The following is a 21,629-nucleotide window of genomic DNA, read 5'->3' as shown; positions in this document are numbered from 1 at the left end:
CATGCTAAATCTTCAAACTCACCTTTGCACAACCAAGCTGACAGCTTGTGTTAAATCTGGATTTGACAGTTGAAGACGTTTCCACAGAGACCACACAAATTCTTTATCAGCCTTAAAAACAAGAAAAAAAAAGACAAAAATATTTTAAGTGTTATGCTAAAGCTTTTATAAACAAAAAAAAAGATATTCCGTGAATATTCAGAACATGATTATTAAAAAAAAGATAAATAAATAAATAAATACTGTTTTAGTGAATCAATTACAAGGTATTCATTTTCTCATGAAATAACAACATAGCAAAGAGTTCTCTTGAACAAACAAAAATTTAACCACACAGAATTTTTGAAGGAAGACCAAGATCTACAATCAACTATGCAAGAGTATGCAAATAAGGCAGCAAAAATCAACATCGTTCAGACAAGGCTGCATTTTGCTGCATCAGTTCCTAGTACTTCTAATTTCTATTAATAAAAATTGAGCTTGGAATACTTGCTTCAAGTTTTACCATTTGCAGCTCTAAGATTTTATTTGAAAACAGGCTGTGTATCTGTCTCACATCCACTCAGATAACCTGTATCATTTTAAAGCTTCTGAAAAAAATCTCAGATGAGAACAAGAAAACAATTTTGCTGTTGTGTTTTGTTTTAAATACACTTCAGAAAGTTTGTGAAAGTTAAATCTCTGCTAAAAGCTTTTCCGGATTTGAATGTTCTACTACACAAAAGATGTTATTTTGCACTGGTGTATTTTTATTCCAACACAGTAGTATTACTGGAAGCAGTGATAGTCATGTAGTTATGTTAGATACTAAAATCATAACGTGTTAATTATATAAAAATATTACAACAGATCAGCAGAACATTGAAGAAAATTTTGCTGAGAAAAAAATAAGAAAGCATAGTCTATTCCATGATTTATGTACATATGCTAAGAACAAGCCTACTAAACACAGCCTAACCTTAAATTAGAAATTAATATAGCAAAACAATCATATCGCCAGCTAGGTAAAAATCACAGGGAAATGGGGAAACACCTGAAAGGTGCAGCTTAGGCTACTTTTGCTATTTTTGAATCTTAAAGAGCATGTGCATGAGGACAATATATGACCTAAAAGGAAAATCACCACTATCGTGGCTATCAGTATCTCTGCTTCCTTTTTCTTCCAAGCTTCCAGAACCTAACAATATCCTTAGATATCACAGATTTAATTTGTTAACCAGAAGCTCACTAATGTCAGCTAGATAACCAACACAGCATTTTCCCTCTGAACAAATTTGTCTTAACCCTGACTAAGATCTGAAATAGAAGACCTAAGTTCCTATCTTCATCTCCACCATTTGGCTTCTTTATGGGTTTCCCACTTAATTTCCTCTTTACCCAGCTTCTCATTTTTTATGGTTATAAAAATAGATATAGCCACCTGGGAGCAGCAGCAAAGGACTCCTGGGAACAGGTAGTTTTTTTCATCCTGGTCAAAGGGAAGGGGATTGAAAGGGCCAGTTAAATCTGGCAAATCAACAGATGGTTACAGAGCTGGTGCAGATAGGGGTATGTCTACTTAGACCATGGGACTCACTTTGAGAACCTGGTCTGACGGTGGCTGATGGGGTCCATTTGTCCTAGGAGGGGAAGAGCATCTTCAGTCACTGGCTTGCCAAGCTGGTGAGGAGTACTTTAAACTAGAGTTGTGGGGGGACGAGAACCTCAATCCATTCTGCTTCTCCCAGTTGGACACCAGTGTCAGTGATAGGTGCCCAGAGCCTGAAGAAGGGTCACGGGTCAGCAAGAGAGCACCTGAAGGGCAGCACAAAGGAGTTCACTGGGGGCACAACTCAAATGTCAAATGTCTTTATGTTAACACTCATAGCATGGGACATAAAGAAGAGATAGAGATGTGCGCACACCTGCAGGACTACGATCTTATTGGCATCATGGAGATGTGGTGGGACAGCTCCCATGACTGGAGTGTTGGAATGGAGGGATATGGGTTCCTTAGGAAGGACAGGCAGGGGAGATGAGGAGCAGCTGGAGAACACTGAGCTCTGCCTGGGGATGGGTGAGGAGCTGACAGAGCCCATGGGTCAGGATTAAAGGGAAGGCAGGGACAGGTGACATAGTAGTGGGGGTCTGCTACAGGCCACCTGATCAGGAAAACCAAGCAGCTGAGGCCCTCCACAGACAGAAGCAGCCTCATGTTCACCAGCCCTGGTCCTCATGAGGGACTTCAACCACTCCAGTATCTGTTGGAGGGACAGCACAGCAGGGCACAGGCAACTCAGTAGGATCTTGGAATGCATTAGTGACCACTTCCTTCTCAACAAGGAGGGGTGCAGTGCTAGACCTTGTTCTCTCCACCAAGGAAGGACTGGTGGAGAATGTGAAATTCAAGGTCAGCCTTGGCTCAAGTGACCTTGAAATAGTGCAGTTTAGGATCCTGAGGGCAGCAAGTTGACTTTTTGTGTTGACTTTTTTTTTTTTCAGAAATATCTTATTCTTTTGAATACTGTCGTTCCTAGTTGACATGCATTGAAATCTTTAAATACCACCAACTTCTTCAACAGCACAGGAAAGAAAACTTTATGAAAATTTGATGCCTTAATAACGTATTGCTATAAACCCAGAAAATTTCACCCACCTATTTTAAGAATGCATTGCTAACACAAACTACAAATCAGACTAAGCATCTGATTGTGTTAGTAAATAAAAGAAAGACTCTGGCCATAAAGATACTACAATTTCAAGTTATTACCAGCTTACACACAAACTGGATTACAGCATGAAGAAAAAAAAGAGTTTGTCTTATGTTAAATTTCTCTGGTTTTATTTACCATTGTAAGATGCACACAACTTTTAAAGTGTTGATGGGGAGACTTCATTTCTGGTAATTGCAAACAAAGGCACAATGGTAACAAAAACTTCATGTAGAGAGAATTGGGGCACAAACTATTCTTTTAAAGCCGTTGAAAGAGACATCACTGTACTCTAACAAATTAGGTTAGCAGTATAATGACTGTCCGGTGACTGTTGCACGCAAGCAAACAGATAACTAACAGAATTATGGTGCATTACAGTAGATGACCGCATTTGCTTTTTGCAAAAAGATAACACCCAATCTAGGCCTGTGTCATATAAATAAGAACTCAAATGGTATCATATTAATTAGTTTACTCAAATCAGGCCACGAATATGGTTCTCCACCTCTTTTTTGAAAACAAATACACCCTCTCAACGAGAGTTATCACCTTATGCTACGATCCTGGATTTATATCTACCCAGTCTAAAGTCTATATAAATTCTAGATTTTTTTCCTGTTTACTCAAAAAAAAAACAGAATGGGCAGTCTTGTAAATGCCTTATGTCATCTAAAAAGTCACAGTGTGTGTAGATTGCAGATTCTGCATGACCTATCTGCATGCACCTGGGTGCAGCCTTCAGATCGCTGTGCTGAGGCCACCTGGCCTATTTAATATCCAAACAGCATGGACTTTCTCTAGAAAGTTCTGGTTTTCTACAACTTCACAGGCAGAAGCAAAATGAAAAATAAAAATGTTTCTCAGGTTTGGAAAAATTGCTGCAGGCTTCCAAAAAGCATTAGGATCTATAAAGAACATGGATTCTGTGCATTCTGGATGTCTAAAAACGTTTTGTACTTCTTTCAGGGGCCCATCAAAGAAAGCACACAAAGCCAAACAAAAACTCACTAAATAACAGCAATGGAAATGTGATTTCTTTTAAATGATTTAGGAGGACACTAAGTAAGTCAGCAGTTATTACACTCTAAATGGCATCAGTTCAACTATAAAGAAATTTTTGAACCACAACGTAGGAATAAACTACTATATCTAATAAACTAACTATAATTTCAAAATAATTTTAATTCAAATCTCAGTTTATCAGCAATATGAAGAGCAGGGCTAAACTGATAAAAGAACATTTTTTTTTATATCTTTCATTCACGATTCAGTGTGTACCTTTGCACTGAACTACTTAAAATGACTAAAAAATTAGTCTAAGGGTCATGACATCATTACAGCACAGAGAAGTACAAATAGTATTCCACCACAAATGTTCAAAAACCTTGAGTCAAACAAAATTACTGATGCTAATTTACCAGCTCATAGGCTTTTTGTTCAGTCTAGTTTTGTCTGCTTTTTTAAGAAACTGGATTTACTTACCACCAGTCTTCCTTAGCTTTTGCCTTTACTGTCCTGCATACAACAGCACAGAAGTTGCTGTTGAGTTTTTCTGTTCATTTATTTATTAGAAGAGCTGAGAGACTCAGGCTTCTGAAAGACTCCAAGAAGCATTATCCAGTACCATGAGACCCATCACAAGCAGGAGAGACTGCCCTTTGTGCTGTCCTGGAGGTTCCTACAATCTCCAGACCTTAGGCTGGGGAGCTGCACAGTGCCACACAAGATGACAGAAGACCAACGTGTAACTTCCAGTCACATCCTTCTAAATACACCATTCCCCCATTACACACAAGCGAGAACTACAATATATATACTGAACTGTTTCTAGTGAATATGTAAGAAGTATATATGTACAGTACCAGGAGAGGGAATTTCTCATAACCTTCCTCTGATTTCTGCTGTACATCCAACATGTATTCAGTCTCTGGCAACCTAGTTCCTACCTGCACTTTGCTGCAACACAAACAAATACTAGCCTTTTGATAGCATGCAGAATAATGAAGTTTCAAAAAGATGAACACAGACAGACTCGTATGATTGATCTTTTTTTTGATTACATAAGCAGTTCAGATTAACCTCAAATCATTTTCTCTTCCTTGGACAGCTTTGAAAGTAGTCTGTGAAATAGCTGCAGATGGGCTCCAAGTTTTACTCATGTTGGTGAAATTGCTACTTCTAAGTTCTGCCACATTTTTGTCTGTGCTGAAAGAACAGTAAATGAAGCAAGAATAAAAAAGCCACCCTAACTTAAATAGAAGGAAAAAAAAAAAAGCTCACAGTAAAGGTTTATTGAATCTGAATAGTATACACAAAGTAAACTTCAAAGAAACAGCTGAACAGAACAGGGTAAGTAGTGCCCAATTAAAAAAAGAAAAAAAGAAAAAAAGAAAAAAAAAAAACCTTTCCAGGTGGCCTGCTGGCCTGCCTGTGAATAGGATAAAATCACACAAATTTCCGCAACTGCAGAAAAACACCATAACACCATGTTAATAAATGTTATTTTTGATGGCAAGAATTGGTATTTAAAACTGTTAAAACTGTAATGTGGTAAATATATCATCAAATATTCTGACCTAAATGAACAAATGTATTTTCCTGCATGTTAGTATTTCTGTAAACGCAAAGAAAAGACAGCAATTTTCTCCTTAACTGGCCTTTCTGCCAAAAGAGCAAGGACAAAATATTCAGCTGTGCCTTCAAATACCTATTACCAATAACAAAATAAAACACCATCTGTAGTTAAAATCTATGAACCTCAATGACTAGAAAGAAATTTAACATGGAGGCATATTAAATTTCTCATTATCACAGTTAAACATTAGGAGAATGTAATGCTATTAATAAGTTACCACTAAATGTGACTTACTTCACTTTAACACGTCAAACATTTTCAGAGGTAAAATTGTTTCATCTAAATCTTCAAGTACGTATATGTATTTTGTATAACAGAATATGAGCATTAGCCAAAAATTATTACAGTTTTAAGATGGAAAGAAGTTTAAATAGTCTTTTTAAGATCTTGGCACAATTAATGGACTTGGTAAGGCTGTTCCCTGAATGGTCTTGGGAGCCAAACAATTTCTTCTGAAAAAGGGCTGCTTAGACAGTCTGAAGTTGGCACAGAAAAACACTACAGCTGTCAAGGCCTGGGATATATCAATCTTCAGCCTACCCAAGGAACGTTCAACTTACTCAAGTGTACATTAGCGGCTCAAGAGGTCAGAGAGAGTGTACCTTGAACAGCTGAGAACTTATATACAAAGGCAGAATACAGATGTCATTTGAAAGTTACTGCAAATTACTCATTAAAACTAAGATTATCCACAACACAACTGATGTCAGATAAAGACGCTTATCCCATGATCAGGTACGGATGCTAGAATTAGAGAATTACAGAGCAAAAAATTAAGTATACTGCATACAAAAGAGGGTTTTTCCCTCAGTCTACAGTGAAAGTAGTCAATCATCATACTGAAAGACATACAGAAATAAACAATAACTTAGGTCTTGAACCTGCTCTTTGCAAAGCAAACTTGATTTTTGTAACTGATTTTGAACAAGAAGTTCAGAAGGTGGGACAACCGTAAGACGAGTCACGGACAAAGATTATATGGTATGACTACCCAGAGCTTAAGTACTTGCTTGCAAGTAAAATCATGAATATATTAAACATTAGCTTAAGTCACAAAACACAGCATCCCTTAAGCTTACAAGCAGAGCAAGACAAATATATTAATTTCAATGCAGTCAGTTTCCTTCCTTCTTGGAAGAGAAATCCAAGCATAAATATTGCTCTGGACTTCTGATATCAAAAGTATGTAAAACTGTTTAAATATTGCACGCAGTTATTTGTCTACAGGAAACTAAAAAGGGAGTCACCATATTTAGAAAACTTTTACACCTCTTCATCAAGGAGAATTAGCTGACATTCTTTTAAAGCAATGCTACTGAATTCTGATAGAAAAAAAGCTTCTAATTTAGCAGTGACAATGACAAAAACATAAAAAATATCTTTCTGCTCACAGGAACAATTCATTCATGAATTTGGGTGTTAAATATAGGTTTAGTTTTTGTTTACATGTCTATAGTAAATTGTGTTGAGAAGAAGGATAAACTGAAAGAACTCCTTTAGTGTAAACCACAAGCATCTCAGCTACTGTTTGGGGTTAGCAGCATTCCTTTTGGTCTTTCACTTTATTTCAAAGTCTGTTAACTATTAGAAGGGCTCATACCATACCCTAATTTTTTAAAGCATTACAAATGATAATTTACTAAACAAAACACCACCTTCTGAAATCAGATGTAGAATACCCATTCAACAGAACTATCACCACCACCCCCCAAAAAAAGGGGAAAAAAAATAATAAAAAAAAAAAAAACTACTCCCTGGAACAATTGCTAGAAAAGGACACAAACTCTCATTTAAAATTTTAAACAGGAAATACCTGTGGATACCCCCGAAAGGGGAAATGAAACAGCTGGGAGGACAGAGGGAGCTATTGGTTTATTGTAATTTGTATTAAGAACTCTACAATACCAGACATTGACAGTTTTCCGTATTATGAAGTGAGTATTTCTCTACTGAGTGAAATTTACATCACCATCATGCTGGAAGAAAGAATCCATACGTAAATGCAAAGTAGCACACAGGACTGAGCAAGTATCAGATTACACTTCACAAAGACTGAAAAAGCATGAAATAACGTGTCTGGTGTAAGCATTGAAACACTTGCAAGAACACCGTTAGTATGTTTTGGACTCTCCTAGCATCTAGTATGCTTCTTCTCAGGCCTTTAGTCAAGCTGATGTATACATTTTACATCCAAGTGACAGGCTTTCTTCATGATGTTTCATGTCACTTTTGAACATACAATGCTAATACGCTGCCAGCATGAACTGAGTTGATACTATCCTGTCAGTATTTCTTGGTGAAGACTGTCATGTTCTAGTCATGTACTCATTAATAAATATGAGGTATTTTCTCTACAACCCACCCAGTCTTCCTGAGTGGTCATATAGCACAGAACACTCTTATGCTTTATGAAGTCTGATCTTTGAGGTGCTAAGCTTTTCAAAAATCTAAAAAAGTGACTACAAGATAAGACTGACCATTACCTCACAAGAAATCATAGTGCCCTATACACACTGGGCTGCAAAGAGAACATGAGGTCATTTTAAGGTTCACAAGAGTCACTCACACACAGTAACTGCCACAGCTAACTGCCCAATAGAGCTGTAAGACAACTGCATGGGACCCGACCAGATGGACAGCTTCAAAACAGATGCCACCAGCAAGTAAGCGTATCTCCGTCCACCTTCATCCCCAATTCCTTAATGTGATCTTCTTAAACTAGAAGGGGTATGAAACCTACAAGTAATTTTATTACATTAGAAAAATAGATTAACTATGTTTCTATTTAAATAATTGTTTCTTCTCTCTGTTAATAGTTTTGGCAACAAAGAAAATGCCTTTGAAACAAAAATGGAAAAAGATGGGATACCACTATTTTATGTGCATACACCTAAACATGCACACAAAGAGATTTCGTCCTTACTTGGAACTCTGTTGAAAGCAAACTTGAGTTTGCTCTCTTGCATTAATTTGTTGATGTATTATTGTGTTACAATGCTGAAGTAGCAATAGTGGTCTAGGCAATGGTACTTCACATCACGCACTAAAAGATGCTATCTGTCATTACATGATTTCATAAATGGACTCTTCAGATTAGTCCATCAGTGACAAGAAGACAGCAACATACTTAACTGAATAATTTTATTACACATTGTTGACATAAATATTGGACTCATTTTATAACCATGTGACAAGAAATAAGATACTTCCTGGTCTGACACGGCACAGTCAGTGAAGTAGCATCACAAGTCACTTCAGTACCATGACAGTAGGACTGTACAGAAGTCAACATAAGTTAAACAGTAGAAATAAGTTAACTGATAGACATGGGCCCGTAACACACAATGACACCTTCCCCAAGTACCTAAAAGAAAGTAACTTTCTTTGCCTTTTTTAGGACAGACTACACAGTTAGGATACTCCGCATGCCTTCATTCACTAGTACAGGCTTTACCCTAACAGTTGCTTTCTTCTGAGTACTCAGTATTGGAAACTTCATAGAATCACAGAATATCCAAGTTGGAAAGAACCCACAAGGATCGAGTCCAACTCATGGATCCCCAAAGGACCACCCCAAAGAAAAAAAAATAAATAAATCTGATCATCAATTTAACAATTGATCAATGTAAGAATTGTTTTCAAAGATGAAAAGATAGCAGAAAGCAAAGGGTTCAGTTCCAGTGACTGTTTGCTTTAATTCTCTTACTCAGCTAATCTGAGTCTTCATTTTGAGCTACAAATACCTAAAAACTGAATAAAATCTAACTCTAGTCATTGCAGCAATTACACAGAATCATAGATTGGGTGAGGCAGGAAGGGGCTTCTGGAGGTCATCTGGCCCAAACTCCCCTGCTCAAGCAGGAGCCACTCGCACAGGACCATGTCCAGATGGCTTTTGCCTATCTGCAAGTAAAAAGAAACCACAGCCTCTCTGGGCAACCTGTGCCTGTGCTCAGTTACTTTCACAGTGGAAAGGCGCTTTCTGATGTTCAGACAGAGCCTCCTGTGATTCCATTGGTGCCCACTGCCTCCAGTCCCAGGACTGGGCACCACAAAAAGGAGCCTGGCTCTGTCCTGTCTGCACCCTCCCTTCAGGTATTTATTGGCATTGATGAGATCCTCCCCACGCCGAGGCTCCTCTTCTCCAGGCTGAAGACTCCCAGCTCTCCCAGCCTTTCCGTGTGTGAGATCAGCTCCACTCCAATGATCACTTTTGTTGCCCTTTGTTGGACTCTCTTCGGTAGCTCCAGGCCTCTCGTGCTGGGGAGCCCAGAACTGGACCCAGAGCTCCAGATATAGCGTAACCAGTGCTGAACCAAGGGAAAGGATCACTTCCCTTCACATGCTGATTGTAGTTCCCTTCATGCAGCCAAGGATACCCTTCACCATTTTTGCCACAAGAACACATTGCTGGCTCAAGGCCTGGTTAGCTTCCAACAAGACCAGCAGGTCCCTTTCTGCAGAGCTGTTTCCAGCTGGGTGACCCCCGGCATGTGCTGGTGCCTGGGGTGGCTGTTCTGCAGACAAAGGACTCTGCACTTCTTCCCCTTGCTGAACGTCATGAGGTTCCTGGCAGACATTTCTCAAGCTTACAGACTACAGACAGTGGCCTCTCAATGACACCTGACAGCTCCCTCAGCACTCCATTCTGTGTATCCATTCAGGGCCCGAGGACTGAAGTATGTTCAGTTTGCTTAAACATTCCCTAACCAGATCCTCCTCCACCAAAGGTACATCTTCCTTGCTGCAGCCTTTCCCTGTCTCTGGGACCTGCGATTCCTGAAGGACAGTCTTGCTAGCAAAGACTGAGGCACAGAAGGCATTCAGTACCTGGGCCCTTCCACTGTGCTGTGTAACCAGGTCTCCCATACCATGCAGCATTGGGCCCAAATTTTTCCTGCCTTCCTTTTATCACTGATATGATTATAGAAGGCCTTGTCCTTGACATCTCTGGCCATATTCAATTCCATCCAGGCTTTAGCTTCTGTAATTTTAAGCCTGGATACTAGGACAACATTGTCTGTATTCCTCCTATGTTATCCACTCTTGCCTCTACCCTCTGTATGCTTCTTTTTTTCTGTTTGTATCATGTTTCTTTTTTGAAGTTTGGCCAGGAGCTCCTTGCTCATCCATGCAGGCCTCCTGACATTTTTTGTTTGACTTCCTATTTGTTGGGATTGACCTTTCTTGAGCCTGGAGGAGGAGATCCTTGAATATTAACCAGCTTTTCAGGCCCCTCTTCCCTCCAGGGCCTTATACCACAAGACTCTTTCAAGAAGAAATTTAAAGAGGCCAAAGTCTGTTCTGCTGAAGTCTAGGGCTGTGAGCTTGCTTTTCACCTTACTTACTGCCCAAAGGATCCTGCACTCCACCATCTCATGGTCACTGAAGCCAAGGCTGCCTTTAACCTTTGTGTTTCCAGGCAGCTCTTGGTCATTGATGAGTATGAGGTTGCACTGGCTCTGGGATGGAGTTACCTTTCCCTGCAGTGCCCCATGTAATACATACTGTGTGTTGTGCTTGTAGCTAGAATAGCACTGGTATCACACAGGTGTCGGGTCTGTTGCTGAGCAGTGCTGGCACAGCACCAAGACTCCCTCCAAAGCCCCCAAGAGCCAGCAGGCTGGGGCTGGGTAAGAGATGTGGAAGGAACATCACCAGGGCAGCTGACCTAAACCCACCAAAGGGATATTCCGCACCATGTGGTGTCACGCTCAGCAATGAAAGGTGGGGGAGGGGAAGGATAGGGGGGGCTCTCATTATGAAGATGTCTGTCCTCTCAAATGCCCACTACGCGTATTGAGGCCCTGCTTCCAGGGACGTGGCCAAACATTGCTCCTTGAAGAGAAGTAGAGATTTTTTTTCCTTTATCTGAATTTCCACATGGCCTTTACTTGTTTTTTTTTTTCCCCTCTTTCTTTTCTCATTAATTAAATCATCCTTATCTCAACCCGTGAGCCTTATTTCCATTCCAGCGTAATTTCTTCTCTCCCTCTTCTTTTGAGGAGGGGGAGTGTGAGAATGGTGGAGCTCAGCTGCCCAGCTGGGTAAAACCACCTCAGGGGTCCAGCAGGGAATCTGAGTGAAGATGCACAAAACAAGACAAATTTTGCACAAAACCTTTTTCTTTAATTGCTAGAGTTATAAGTGTTATTCTAAGAGTTCAATTGTGGATTTGAAAGCCGAGAATAATCTGGAAGTTTCAGCATGGGCTTCAGAGTTAGTGTTTACAATGGTCTGGATTAATACAATTATAACGCCTTTGAGAGTTTCAATGCATTTCAGAATATGGGAATCCATGAGTAGTTTAATTTTACAGACAACATGACCACGCATTTGTGTATATTAAGTCTGACTTACCAAACTTCATAGTGCTTTCCATAAAAGTGCCTCTGAAATTGAGGACAAATAGAAGAATGGCATTTGCACATCTTGTAAGTTATGAGTTAAACAGCAAATGAAATCATTGAAAAAGTGCATGCTCAATAGTAACAAAGAAAAACAAGATTACCTGAAGTCAATCCTTAAAAACAGCATACCTCCCTTCTGAACCAAAATACATTTTGATGGGAAAAAACAGAACATTGAATCTGTAAATCCATGCAATTTGGTACATGTAGAAATTTCGGTATGTTCTAGAATTACTCTCAATGCAGTCAGAAAAATTACAAGCCAGAGTCTACTTATCTTCACGTAAGACATTAATTTCTTTACTGAGAAACAGCACATTTTTGTTGTTCCCATAAAAGGTATCTTTCCACTTATGCCTAACTCTACTCAAATTTTTTGTTTCCCACTCTCTCTAGGGGAAAGTTGAAATATTTATATAACACAGATATGCTGTAAACAGATAAGTGGATGTCAAAATAAGTATTTTTAACAAATCTCACTCTCAGTTCACCTTCACAGAATCATAGAATCATAGAATCATAGAATATCCTGAGTTGGAAGGGACCCTTAAGGATCATCAAGTCCAACTCTTGACACTGCACAGGTCTACCCAAGTTCAGACCATGTGACTAAGTGCACAGTCCAATCTCTTCTTAAATTCAGTCAGGCTCGGTGCAGTGACCACTTCCCTGGGGAGCCTGTTCCAGTGTGCAACCACTCTCTCTGTGAAGAACCCCTTCCTGATGTCCAGCCTAAACTTCCCCTGCCTCAGCTTAACTCCATTCCCGCGGGTCCTGTCGCTGGTGTTAATGGAGAAAAGGTCTCCTGCCTCTCGACACCCCCTTACGAGGAAGTTGTAGACTGCGATGAGGTCTCCCCTCAGCCTCCTCTTCTCCAGGCTGAACAGGCCCAGTGCCCTCAGCCGTTCCTCGTACGTCTTCCCCTCCAGGCCTTTCACCATCTTCGTAGCCCTCCTCTGGACACTCTCCAACAGTTTCATGTCCTTTTTATACTGTGGTGCCCAGAACTGCACACAGTACTCGAGGTGAGGCCGCACCAGCGCAGAGTAGAGCGGGACAATCACCTCCCTCGACCTACTAGCGATGCCGTGCTTGATGCACCCCAGGACACGGTTGGCCCTCCTGGCTGCCAGGGCACACTGCCGGCTCATATTCAACTTGTTGTCTACCACGACCCCCAGATCCCTCTCTTCTAGGCTGCTCTCCAGCGTCTCATCGCCCAGTCTGTACGTGCAGCCAGGGTTTCCCCGTCCCAGGTGCAGGACCCGGCACTTGCTCTTATTGAACTTCATGCGGTTGGCGATCGCCCAGCTCTCCAACCTATCCAGATCCCTCTGCAAGGTCTTTCCACCCTCATTCGAGTCCACAACTCCTCCAAGTTTGGTGTCATCAGCAAACTTGCTCAAAATGCCTTCTATTCCTACATCCAGATCGTTTATAAAAATATTGAAAAGTACCGGCCCTAAAATGGAGCCTTGAGGGACCCCACTGGTGACCGCCCGCCAGCCTGACGCAGCCCCATTCACCATAACCCTTTGGGCCCTGCCCGTTAGCCAATTGCTCACCCATCGTATGATGTTTTTATTTAGCTGTATGCTGGACATTTTGTCCAGTAGGATCCTATGGGAAACCGTGTCAAAAGCCTTGCTGAAGTCCAAAAAAATCACATCAGCTGGTTTCCCTTGGTCCACCATACGGGTGATCTTATCATAAAAGGAAATCAGGTTAGTTAGGCAGGACCTACCCTTCACAAACCCATGCTGGCTGGGACCAATGACTGCTTTGTCCCCCAGGTGCGCCTCAATACGTTCGAGAACCATCTTCTCCATGATTTTACCAGGCACTGACGTGAGACTGACAGGCCTGTAATTGCTAGGGTCTTCTTTCTGACCCTTCTTGAAAATCGGCACAACATTTGCCAGCTTCCAGTCTACCGGGACCTCTCCAGACTCCCAGGATCGTTGAAAAATAATTGAGAGAGGTTCCGCGATGACGTCCGCCAGCTCCTTCAGCACCCGGGGATGAATCCCATCCGGACCCAAGGACTTGTAGGGATCCAGGTGGAGTAGCAGATCCCGCACACGTTCAGGGTCGGTTGGGAGTTTGTCATCCCCACCGTCCCGGTCCTCCAGCTCGGGGCACCCTGGGTCCCGAAGCCCATCATCGGCATTGAAGACAGAGGCAAAGAAGGCGTTAAGCGTCTCTGCTTTGCCTATGTCATCATCTGTGAGAAGACCTTCCCTGTCAAGGAGCGGCCCTATGTATTCTTTAGTTCTCCTTTTTCCATTCACATATCTAAAAAAACCCTTTTTATTTTCTCTCACAGACACAGCCAGCTTCAACTCTAGGTGTGCTTTAGCCACACGAATTTTCTTCCTACAGACACGAGCAGCATCCCTGTATTCTTTCCATGACACCTGGCCCTCCTTCCAGTAGCGAAACACTCTCTGTTTCCGCCTAATCTCCATAAGAATGTTCCTGGTCAGCCACGACGGCCTCCTGCCCCGCCTGCCTGACTTGCGATATTGCAGAATTCCAGTAGTCCATATTTTTTCAGAAGGAAAGACAAAATACATTGATTTCACTCCTGTTAGCTTAAATTTGTGAAAAATAAAAGCAGAAGAAAACAAAAAGAGTAAATCAACTTTGCTATTCAACAATGTTATTTCACTGTGTACAATACATAAAGAGTAAGGTCTTAATTAACAGCACCTGTACTGATCACACTCACATGATTTAGACTCCTTATGGCAAAATATAAGAGTATAAAATAAAATAATAATAATAATAATAACAACAACAATAATAATAAAAGAAAATAAAAAAGCACAAAGCACTAAACAGGTGGAATCCCACTATACGAACAAATATGTGGACTTGTCTTCATCGCTAATAAAAGAAACAAGTATTTAATGAATGGAAGCACTTTGCCCAATTTTGAAGGAACAGTGGTATATGGATATCACAACTCATACAGAAGAAAAACTAATGCATTCAAATTCTCATACTGGTAGTTCACAAGCACTTATGTTTTGGTTATGAAGACAGAAGAAGAAAAAACAGCTTGACATAAAAACAAATCACTACGGAAGAACCACATTTTTCTTCTACAGTATTAGCTCCAATTCACAGCTATTGACTTAAAAAGATTTTTAACATGTACAATCAACATGCATGTAAAATAGCTACTCATGCAGAAAATGCAACGTTTGGGTTTCTTTTTTTAACCTATTAAATACATTTTTCACATTTACTTGTAAATATTTTGTTAAAAAATGCTTATAAATCAATGTTATCATAGCTTCATTCAATTTTCAGTGGGTGTCCTGGATATTACATTGGTCAAGAAGGACAGAAGGCATCTGTTTTTCCAGGTAATGGAATATTTTTTATAATAAAAAAGTTTGTTATAGCAATCCTATCTGTGATTAATGCTAGTAATACCAAATAGAATACTTTACATCCTGCCCTGACCCACAAAGTGATCAAAACAAGACAGTCCATCTGTCCACAGAAGTACTATTCTTTTTCTGCAAGCAGCGTAAAATAGGGCATGAAGACCAGAGCAGGTATGTGCACAGCTTTCCAAGACAAGCAGGAAACATGAAACACAAAACAAAACTAGAAGCAGCTGTCGCCCCAGCCACTCACCTTCCACGGACTACCAGCCCACCTTCTTCATTCCCCTTCTACCCCACCACGGTTATGGATATTCACAGCCCATTCCTACAAACGTATTTTCAATCCTTGATGATGAACAGAAGCAACATTAACAGCGACTATAGGAAGATCACTTTTTTCTTCATCTGTATTTATCACCTTTTGACAGAAACTATAGGAATTCTACCTGAGAACAAGCTGCAGCAGAACACACATACACAGATTAGTGACCAGTTCCCAACTTTCTGACTAATGCAGACGTTTCTGCTTTCGAAAACATAAAACCATAAACTGCAGCACGGTTTCTTTGACCAAATATTATGGTCAGGGGTATAAACCATGCAGTGCTGCATGCTTGAGAGACCTGTTACTTAGTTACAGCTGTATACACCTATTAACTCCTATATAGCAAAGCCATGGGCTTTATAGCCATCGTTGCTAGGAAAAGCATGCGACCTATAGAAGTTTGCATTAAATGAGACGTGCCTAAAATCAGCACAGTTAACTTCAGAGGGCAGTTAGGATACTCTCAGTTCTTTGCAGAACCACAGAGTTGGAAGGGAAGTACAAGCAGGAAAAATCCCACCTTATTTTAGCAGAATGAGTTGCAGTGTTACTTTTGTAGCCAAAGCTCCAGTTAACAAAATGGTGAAGGCAGTTGGCTGTTTAGACTAATAATAGGTAAAGTTTTTTAGAAAATATGAAGATAATAATGCTGCAGTCATGTAGTTATCACCATAACTAAATATTTATCAGCATAAGTAAAAGGCACAGCACATGACTGTTTCTTCCAACTTGTTTCCAGCAACAGAAGACGCCTGGATACAAAAAGCCCAGTCTCAAATCACTCCGTCAGACTGAATGAAAGTGAGGATTCAATGAAGGATTCAATTTCACCACATGATATTTTAATGAATCTTTTCTATCTTTTTGGTTAGGGAATTGGGTGCATTGAAGACTATGTAATTCAGCAGTTAAGAGACTGACAGCAAGAGTACCAAGATGAACTTCTGCTTTCCAAATGCATATTATTTTGTACCAAATGAAACAGCTTCCACAGAAAAATGACTGCAAGAAATCAATTACAGTAAACACTATAAATCAGTTTCTAACACACAGTCACCAGGTGTGGTTTTTTGTTTGTTTTAAGGGATTCACAAGATTAAAGAGAAAGCACATGAAAGCTAAAGAAAAATATTCTTGGAGCAGAAACTCCGCTCACAGAGTCAGCTTCCAGAGATACAGCAAATCATTCCCCTTAAAAAAAAAACACATATAAGCCACCCTGACTACCACGAGCAACTACACTTGCAGAAAACAACACCTCCATCTGCCCAGAATAAAAAATAAAATACAGAATCACAAGGGAAAAGGAGCGGGGGAGAACACAGGCCAGATCTTTTAAACACGAAGCAGAGCCAAGAACTCCAGGGAGGAGTAAGGACATAGCTATTAAAGATTTTCCATGGAAGGCTCTCCAGATATTTAGGTGGTAGGCAGAAGTATAAAACCCTAAAATAGATTGCAGAAGTTAAAGCCAGTAACAGAGACCAGATGTGTTATAGCTTACTGCTTGACCTTTGCCATTCCATCGTCCCCCAACAATGTTGAGCCAGTCACAGAACTGGAACAACAAGGCCCCGAAGAAAAATATCCTTGTTTCCTTTGCAATTGTGTTCAGGAAAATTACTCCATTATGAAGTTATTCTCGAGTAAAATTAGGGTAAGAGGGGCACTTAAGTTAAGACTTGCTTATTAAATGAGTGTTAAAATCACTGTATTATGCTCTACTGCAGACACAGCAATTGCAATTTTCCCAAACAGCAAAATACCAGAGACAAACATGCCTCAGATTTATTTATTTATTTATTACAATTTACATTGCAGAGCTACAAGTCAACATCAATTTTTACAGTGAACAGAACAAAATGGTTGTTGAAGTCTTCTCACATGGTCAGCTTTAAGAAGCCACTTGCTGTGATTCAAGCTCCCAGCGTCATTAGGAGCACTAAAGAAAACACCAAATACCGCAAGCCAAAAGCTGCCAAGTTCTATACTTACCAGGAGAATCATAGCTTTGGGAAAAAGAAAGGTGGGGAAAAAGTGAAATCTTCAAAACATCGTACTTGGCTCTGCAGGTACCTTTACATGGTAGAAAACATTACCTCAAAAGGCAAAAAGATGTCAAGAGGAAGAACCCTCACTAGGAAGAAGGTAAGGGCCACCACACCTGATGAGAGAAAGGGCCAGCTACTCCAGAACCCTGTTGCAAGCAGCCTGGAGCACTACAGCTAGATAGAATGCAACCAGCATGCACGACACTTGCACTAAGACTCAAGAGCTGTATTAGACACAAATGCTTTCCATGTATGTAGTCATCATCAGTGGACTCCAGTTCCCAGAGGTTTTGGAAGTGCGGTTTATATGACAGAAAATATAGCAGCCCGAGGAGGTGTGGAGATGTAGAAAAACTCTGCAAATTTTATCCAGATGTAGGATACGCAGCTCTCCGTTCCCTAAAAACTTGTTTAGTCTACCCTGAAACTAAGGAAAACTTTCAACCTTGATTATTTGATAAACTTTTTTCTCCTTTGCAATATATATATATATATATACACACATATGCATATTGTATGTGTATATATACATATATACACACACACCTAAAGGCTAATGTCTAAACAAATACACAATCTAGATCTGATATATTTTGAGTATCAGTAAGGTCAAACTAGATTTCAGTTGGGAAGTCTGTTTTGGAAGGGTAGGTTAGAAGTATGTGAGTGTAACAAACACAGAAGAAAAAAGCTTATGTAGTTTTATCCATTTGCTAGAATAAAAGTTAACACTCTCACTAATCTCTTTCTTCAGGTATTTACATAACACTTCTATCAGAAATGCCAGCAAAGGTAGTCTCCGAAATCACAGAATCATCAGGGTTGGAAAAGACCTCCAAGATCATCTGGTCCAACCATCCCCCTACCACCAATGTCACCCACTAAACCATGTCCCGAAGCACCACATCCAACTTTTCCCTAAACACCCCCAGGAACGGTGACTCCACCACCTCCCTGGGCAACTCCTTCCAACACCTGACTAGTCCTTCTGAGAAGAAATGTCTCCTAATTTCCAACCTAAACCTTCTCTGGCACAACTTGAGGCTGTTCTCTCTAGTCTTACCCCTAGTTACCTGTGAGAAGCAGCCAACCCACAGCTCCCCACAGCTTCCTTTCAGGTAGTTGTAGGGGAGACCTCGTTGCTCTCTGAGTCTCCTCTAGACTAAACAACCCCAATTTTTTTTTTTGCTGGGTAGATAACCCTACCCAGCAAAATAAAACAAAGACAAGAAAAATCCTGATGGAAACTGAAACATGCTTTTTTATTGTGCAGTCTTTTACATCTGGGCACAGGTTGCCCTTGCATGCTTGCAGAGACTCCATCCATGGAAATATTCAAGACCTGAGTGGACACCATTCCGGGCAACCTGCTTGGCTGACCCTGCTCGAGTAGGGTGGGTTGGAACAGATGATCTCAGGAGATCCCTTCCAACTTAAACAATTGCATGACTCCGATTAGAAAAACATACAAGTGTTTGGTGAACTTAAGAACCACAGAAGATCTTCCTAAATTTCATCTGGAAGTAAATCACAGCAGAAAAAAAATATATTTCCAATAAATGAATTAATCAGTTAGTAACAACTTCCTGTACAACTGTAAAGAAATTAGAACAGCACAACATTAACAATTGCCTGTATACATTTGTGATTTAAAGGATCTGTCTTTGCACAACGTTTGTAATGAAATAAGAACTTCAAATGGATCAAACATTCTTGAATATTTCAACTATTAGTTGACTGCTAAACCAGTTGAAAAATATTACTCCAGTCTGTTATAGTTCCCATCCAAATTCAGAGTTACTTCACCTAACTTTGAAAGTGACCTATAGTTTTTGATAAATCTTACTTTGGAAAACCTGCATAATTGACTAGGTACCACCTCTTTCATTGAATCAAATCTGTTTTCTTTGTTCCTCTTATCCTTACAAACCACATAAATAGGTTTTAACAGGTTTCCCTATGTTTCCTGATGGATTAGTAATGTGGTAAAGCACATGCATGTCTATAATGCAGTGCTTTCCGAGAATATCTGCTTATATATTAGTGCTTCACTTCCCTTTTGATTTTATTAAGAACCTGAAATAAATGCTGAAGACATGCACCCACTGCTATCAGAAGGATTGTACAGATTTTGTTCAACCTAGATCTGAAGAGACAACTGAACACAGACTGTGTTTTGTCTTCAAATGCAGGAACTACTTCTGTATTCTTTTTCCACCTGTTTCCCTTCCAGAAAACTGACACAAGATGAAGACACAAGAACAGTAGGATAATATGCATGAGGCTATAAAGGAAATGCATTTAAAATCGCTTCCGTTTGTTAACTTTAGGATGATTGGAGTGGTCTCACCTAATCCAGGAACAAGTAGAAACGCACATGGATTGAATGAATCTAAAGGAGAAATCGGATACTTAATTTGTGTACATCAAGTTACATTGTGAAAGTGATTGGAAATTTAAATTTGTACTGTTTCCTTCAAAGTTTCTCTTATTTATAATGTTCTCCTAAACATTTTACGCTCCTAGGTTTTAGTAATACATAGTTTATGTTCAATTATCAAATGAGCAGAGGGTCTTTGTTCCGCCTCCACCAAACGTCATCTGATACCGCAGATCTGCATGATGAGAAGGGGAAACAATTATCATTAAAGAGTTTTCTGAACTTCTCCTGTGGGACTTTTAAGATCTCCCCAAACCATTCATTGTTCTGTATTTCTAAAGGGGATTTTTATTGACAGATCCCCCTCCTCTTAGTGCTCCAATGCAACAAGTTTTTCCAAGAAGTCTGGATTCGACCTGTAATACAACCAGCACCAGCTGGCAGGTGTACCACTGCTGCCTGAAGCAACAGACAGCTACCAACTCCAACGTGGACACGGTGTTTTCTGCTCACAGGTATGACCATGTACCTGTGCCCTGGCCTTCATGTAATTAACCAGGGCAGTCGCTCCACACAGAACGGCACTGCTTGGGCTGTCACGGGGGGAGTGAGACAGAAAGCAACTGCAGCATGAGACATCACCTTCCCCTCTTCCAGATTTGTTTGCCATGACAGCACCTCACCCAAACACCCAGCTACCATCGTCCTTAAAGGCAGTAAGCAGCACACACAAGCAGCGACGGGGAGGCATGACGAAAGCACGTCTGAACGGTGTCGGTCTGAGTGGAACTCCTCAAAGTACATCCCTGACTGTCAGGAACACCCGAGGAGCTGCTCAGGAACGGCAGGGGCAGCTCAGACCCCCTGAGGCCCCCACTCCCCGTGCCCCCCCGATGTGCACTTTGTCAGACACCACAGCGCGCCTCCCAACCGGGGACACCCAACAGGTGCTGCTGAGGAGGCTCCGAGGAGGCGAAGTCCCCCGCAGCGGCAGCAGCACCGTCCCCAGGCGCTGCCTCCCCTCCCCTCCCCTCCCCACGCCGCTCCCTCTCTCCGCCGCCGCCAGGTCTCGAACCCGCGTCCCCAGGGGGGTCCCACCCGCTCCGCGCCGCGCTCCCCGCTCCGCCACACCCTGACCCTGTCCCTGGCGCACCTGGCAGCGGCTCAGCTCCTCCGCCAGCCCCCGCAGCTCGTCCTCCAGCAGCGCCACCCGCGACGCCGCCGCGTGCTCCGAGGCCATGGGAGGGGAGGGGAGGGAAGGGAGCGGCGCGGCGGGGGCGTGCGGGCGGGCGCGTCAAACTTTGCCCCCCTCCAACCTCTCCCCCCCGCGCCCCGCGCCCCGCTCCCCGCCGCTGCTCCCCGCTCGCCGCCAGCGCCGGGAAGCGGCGCGAAGGAGGACGCGGCGCGATGACGTCAGAGCAGCCGCTACCCCCCGGCAAGGAGCCGGGGCGCCGGGGCGCGTTTGAATTCGCCCGCCCGAGCGGGGCGGCCGCGCCTGCGCAGTGAGCCGCGCAACGCTCTGCGGCGGCCGTTAGTGCCAACGGCTGCCCGGGGCGGGGAGCGGGGGCGCCGCGCTGGCCGCTGACGGGGGCTGGCAGCCGGCAGCGGGCAGCGCCCTTCCTCCAGCCCCCGTCTCCCCTCACGGAGCCCTGCGAGGGCTGCTGGATGTTTGGGATTATTCGGGAGCGTGCACGTCCCGGGCTTAAATCCAGAGCACGTTTGGAAATAAAGGGT

The 21,629-nt window shown here is 41.8% G+C and overlaps 1 protein-coding gene across 6 annotated transcripts in view; it reads right to left on the bottom strand.

The window, feature by feature from the left end:
* The window catches only part of CNTLN (centlein), a 202,699-nt gene extending 181,384 nt beyond the window's left edge, over positions 1 to 21,315 (bottom strand). For 4 of the 6 annotated variants that reach the window (XM_068667749.1, XM_068667754.1, XM_068667751.1 and 1 more), the window contains exons 1-2: positions 21,049 to 21,315; positions 23 to 111 (exon numbers count right to left, since the gene is read on the bottom strand). In XM_068667749.1, the coding sequence (XP_068523850.1) occupies positions 23 to 111; positions 21,049 to 21,135 (176 nt within the window). In that variant the 5' untranslated portion in view covers positions 21,136 to 21,315. The remainder of the gene's footprint in view (positions 1 to 22; positions 112 to 21,048) is intronic. The other 2 variants (XM_068667750.1, XM_068667753.1) reach the window with 2 other exon arrangements.
* Positions 21,316 to 21,629: the final 314 nt, after the last annotated feature.

The sequence above is a fragment of the Anas acuta genome, chromosome Z (assembly GCF_963932015.1).
Source record: "Anas acuta chromosome Z, bAnaAcu1.1, whole genome shotgun sequence".
NCBI lineage: Eukaryota > Metazoa > Chordata > Aves > Anseriformes > Anatidae > Anas > Anas acuta.
This window is presented reverse-complemented; position numbering and strand designations above follow the sequence as displayed.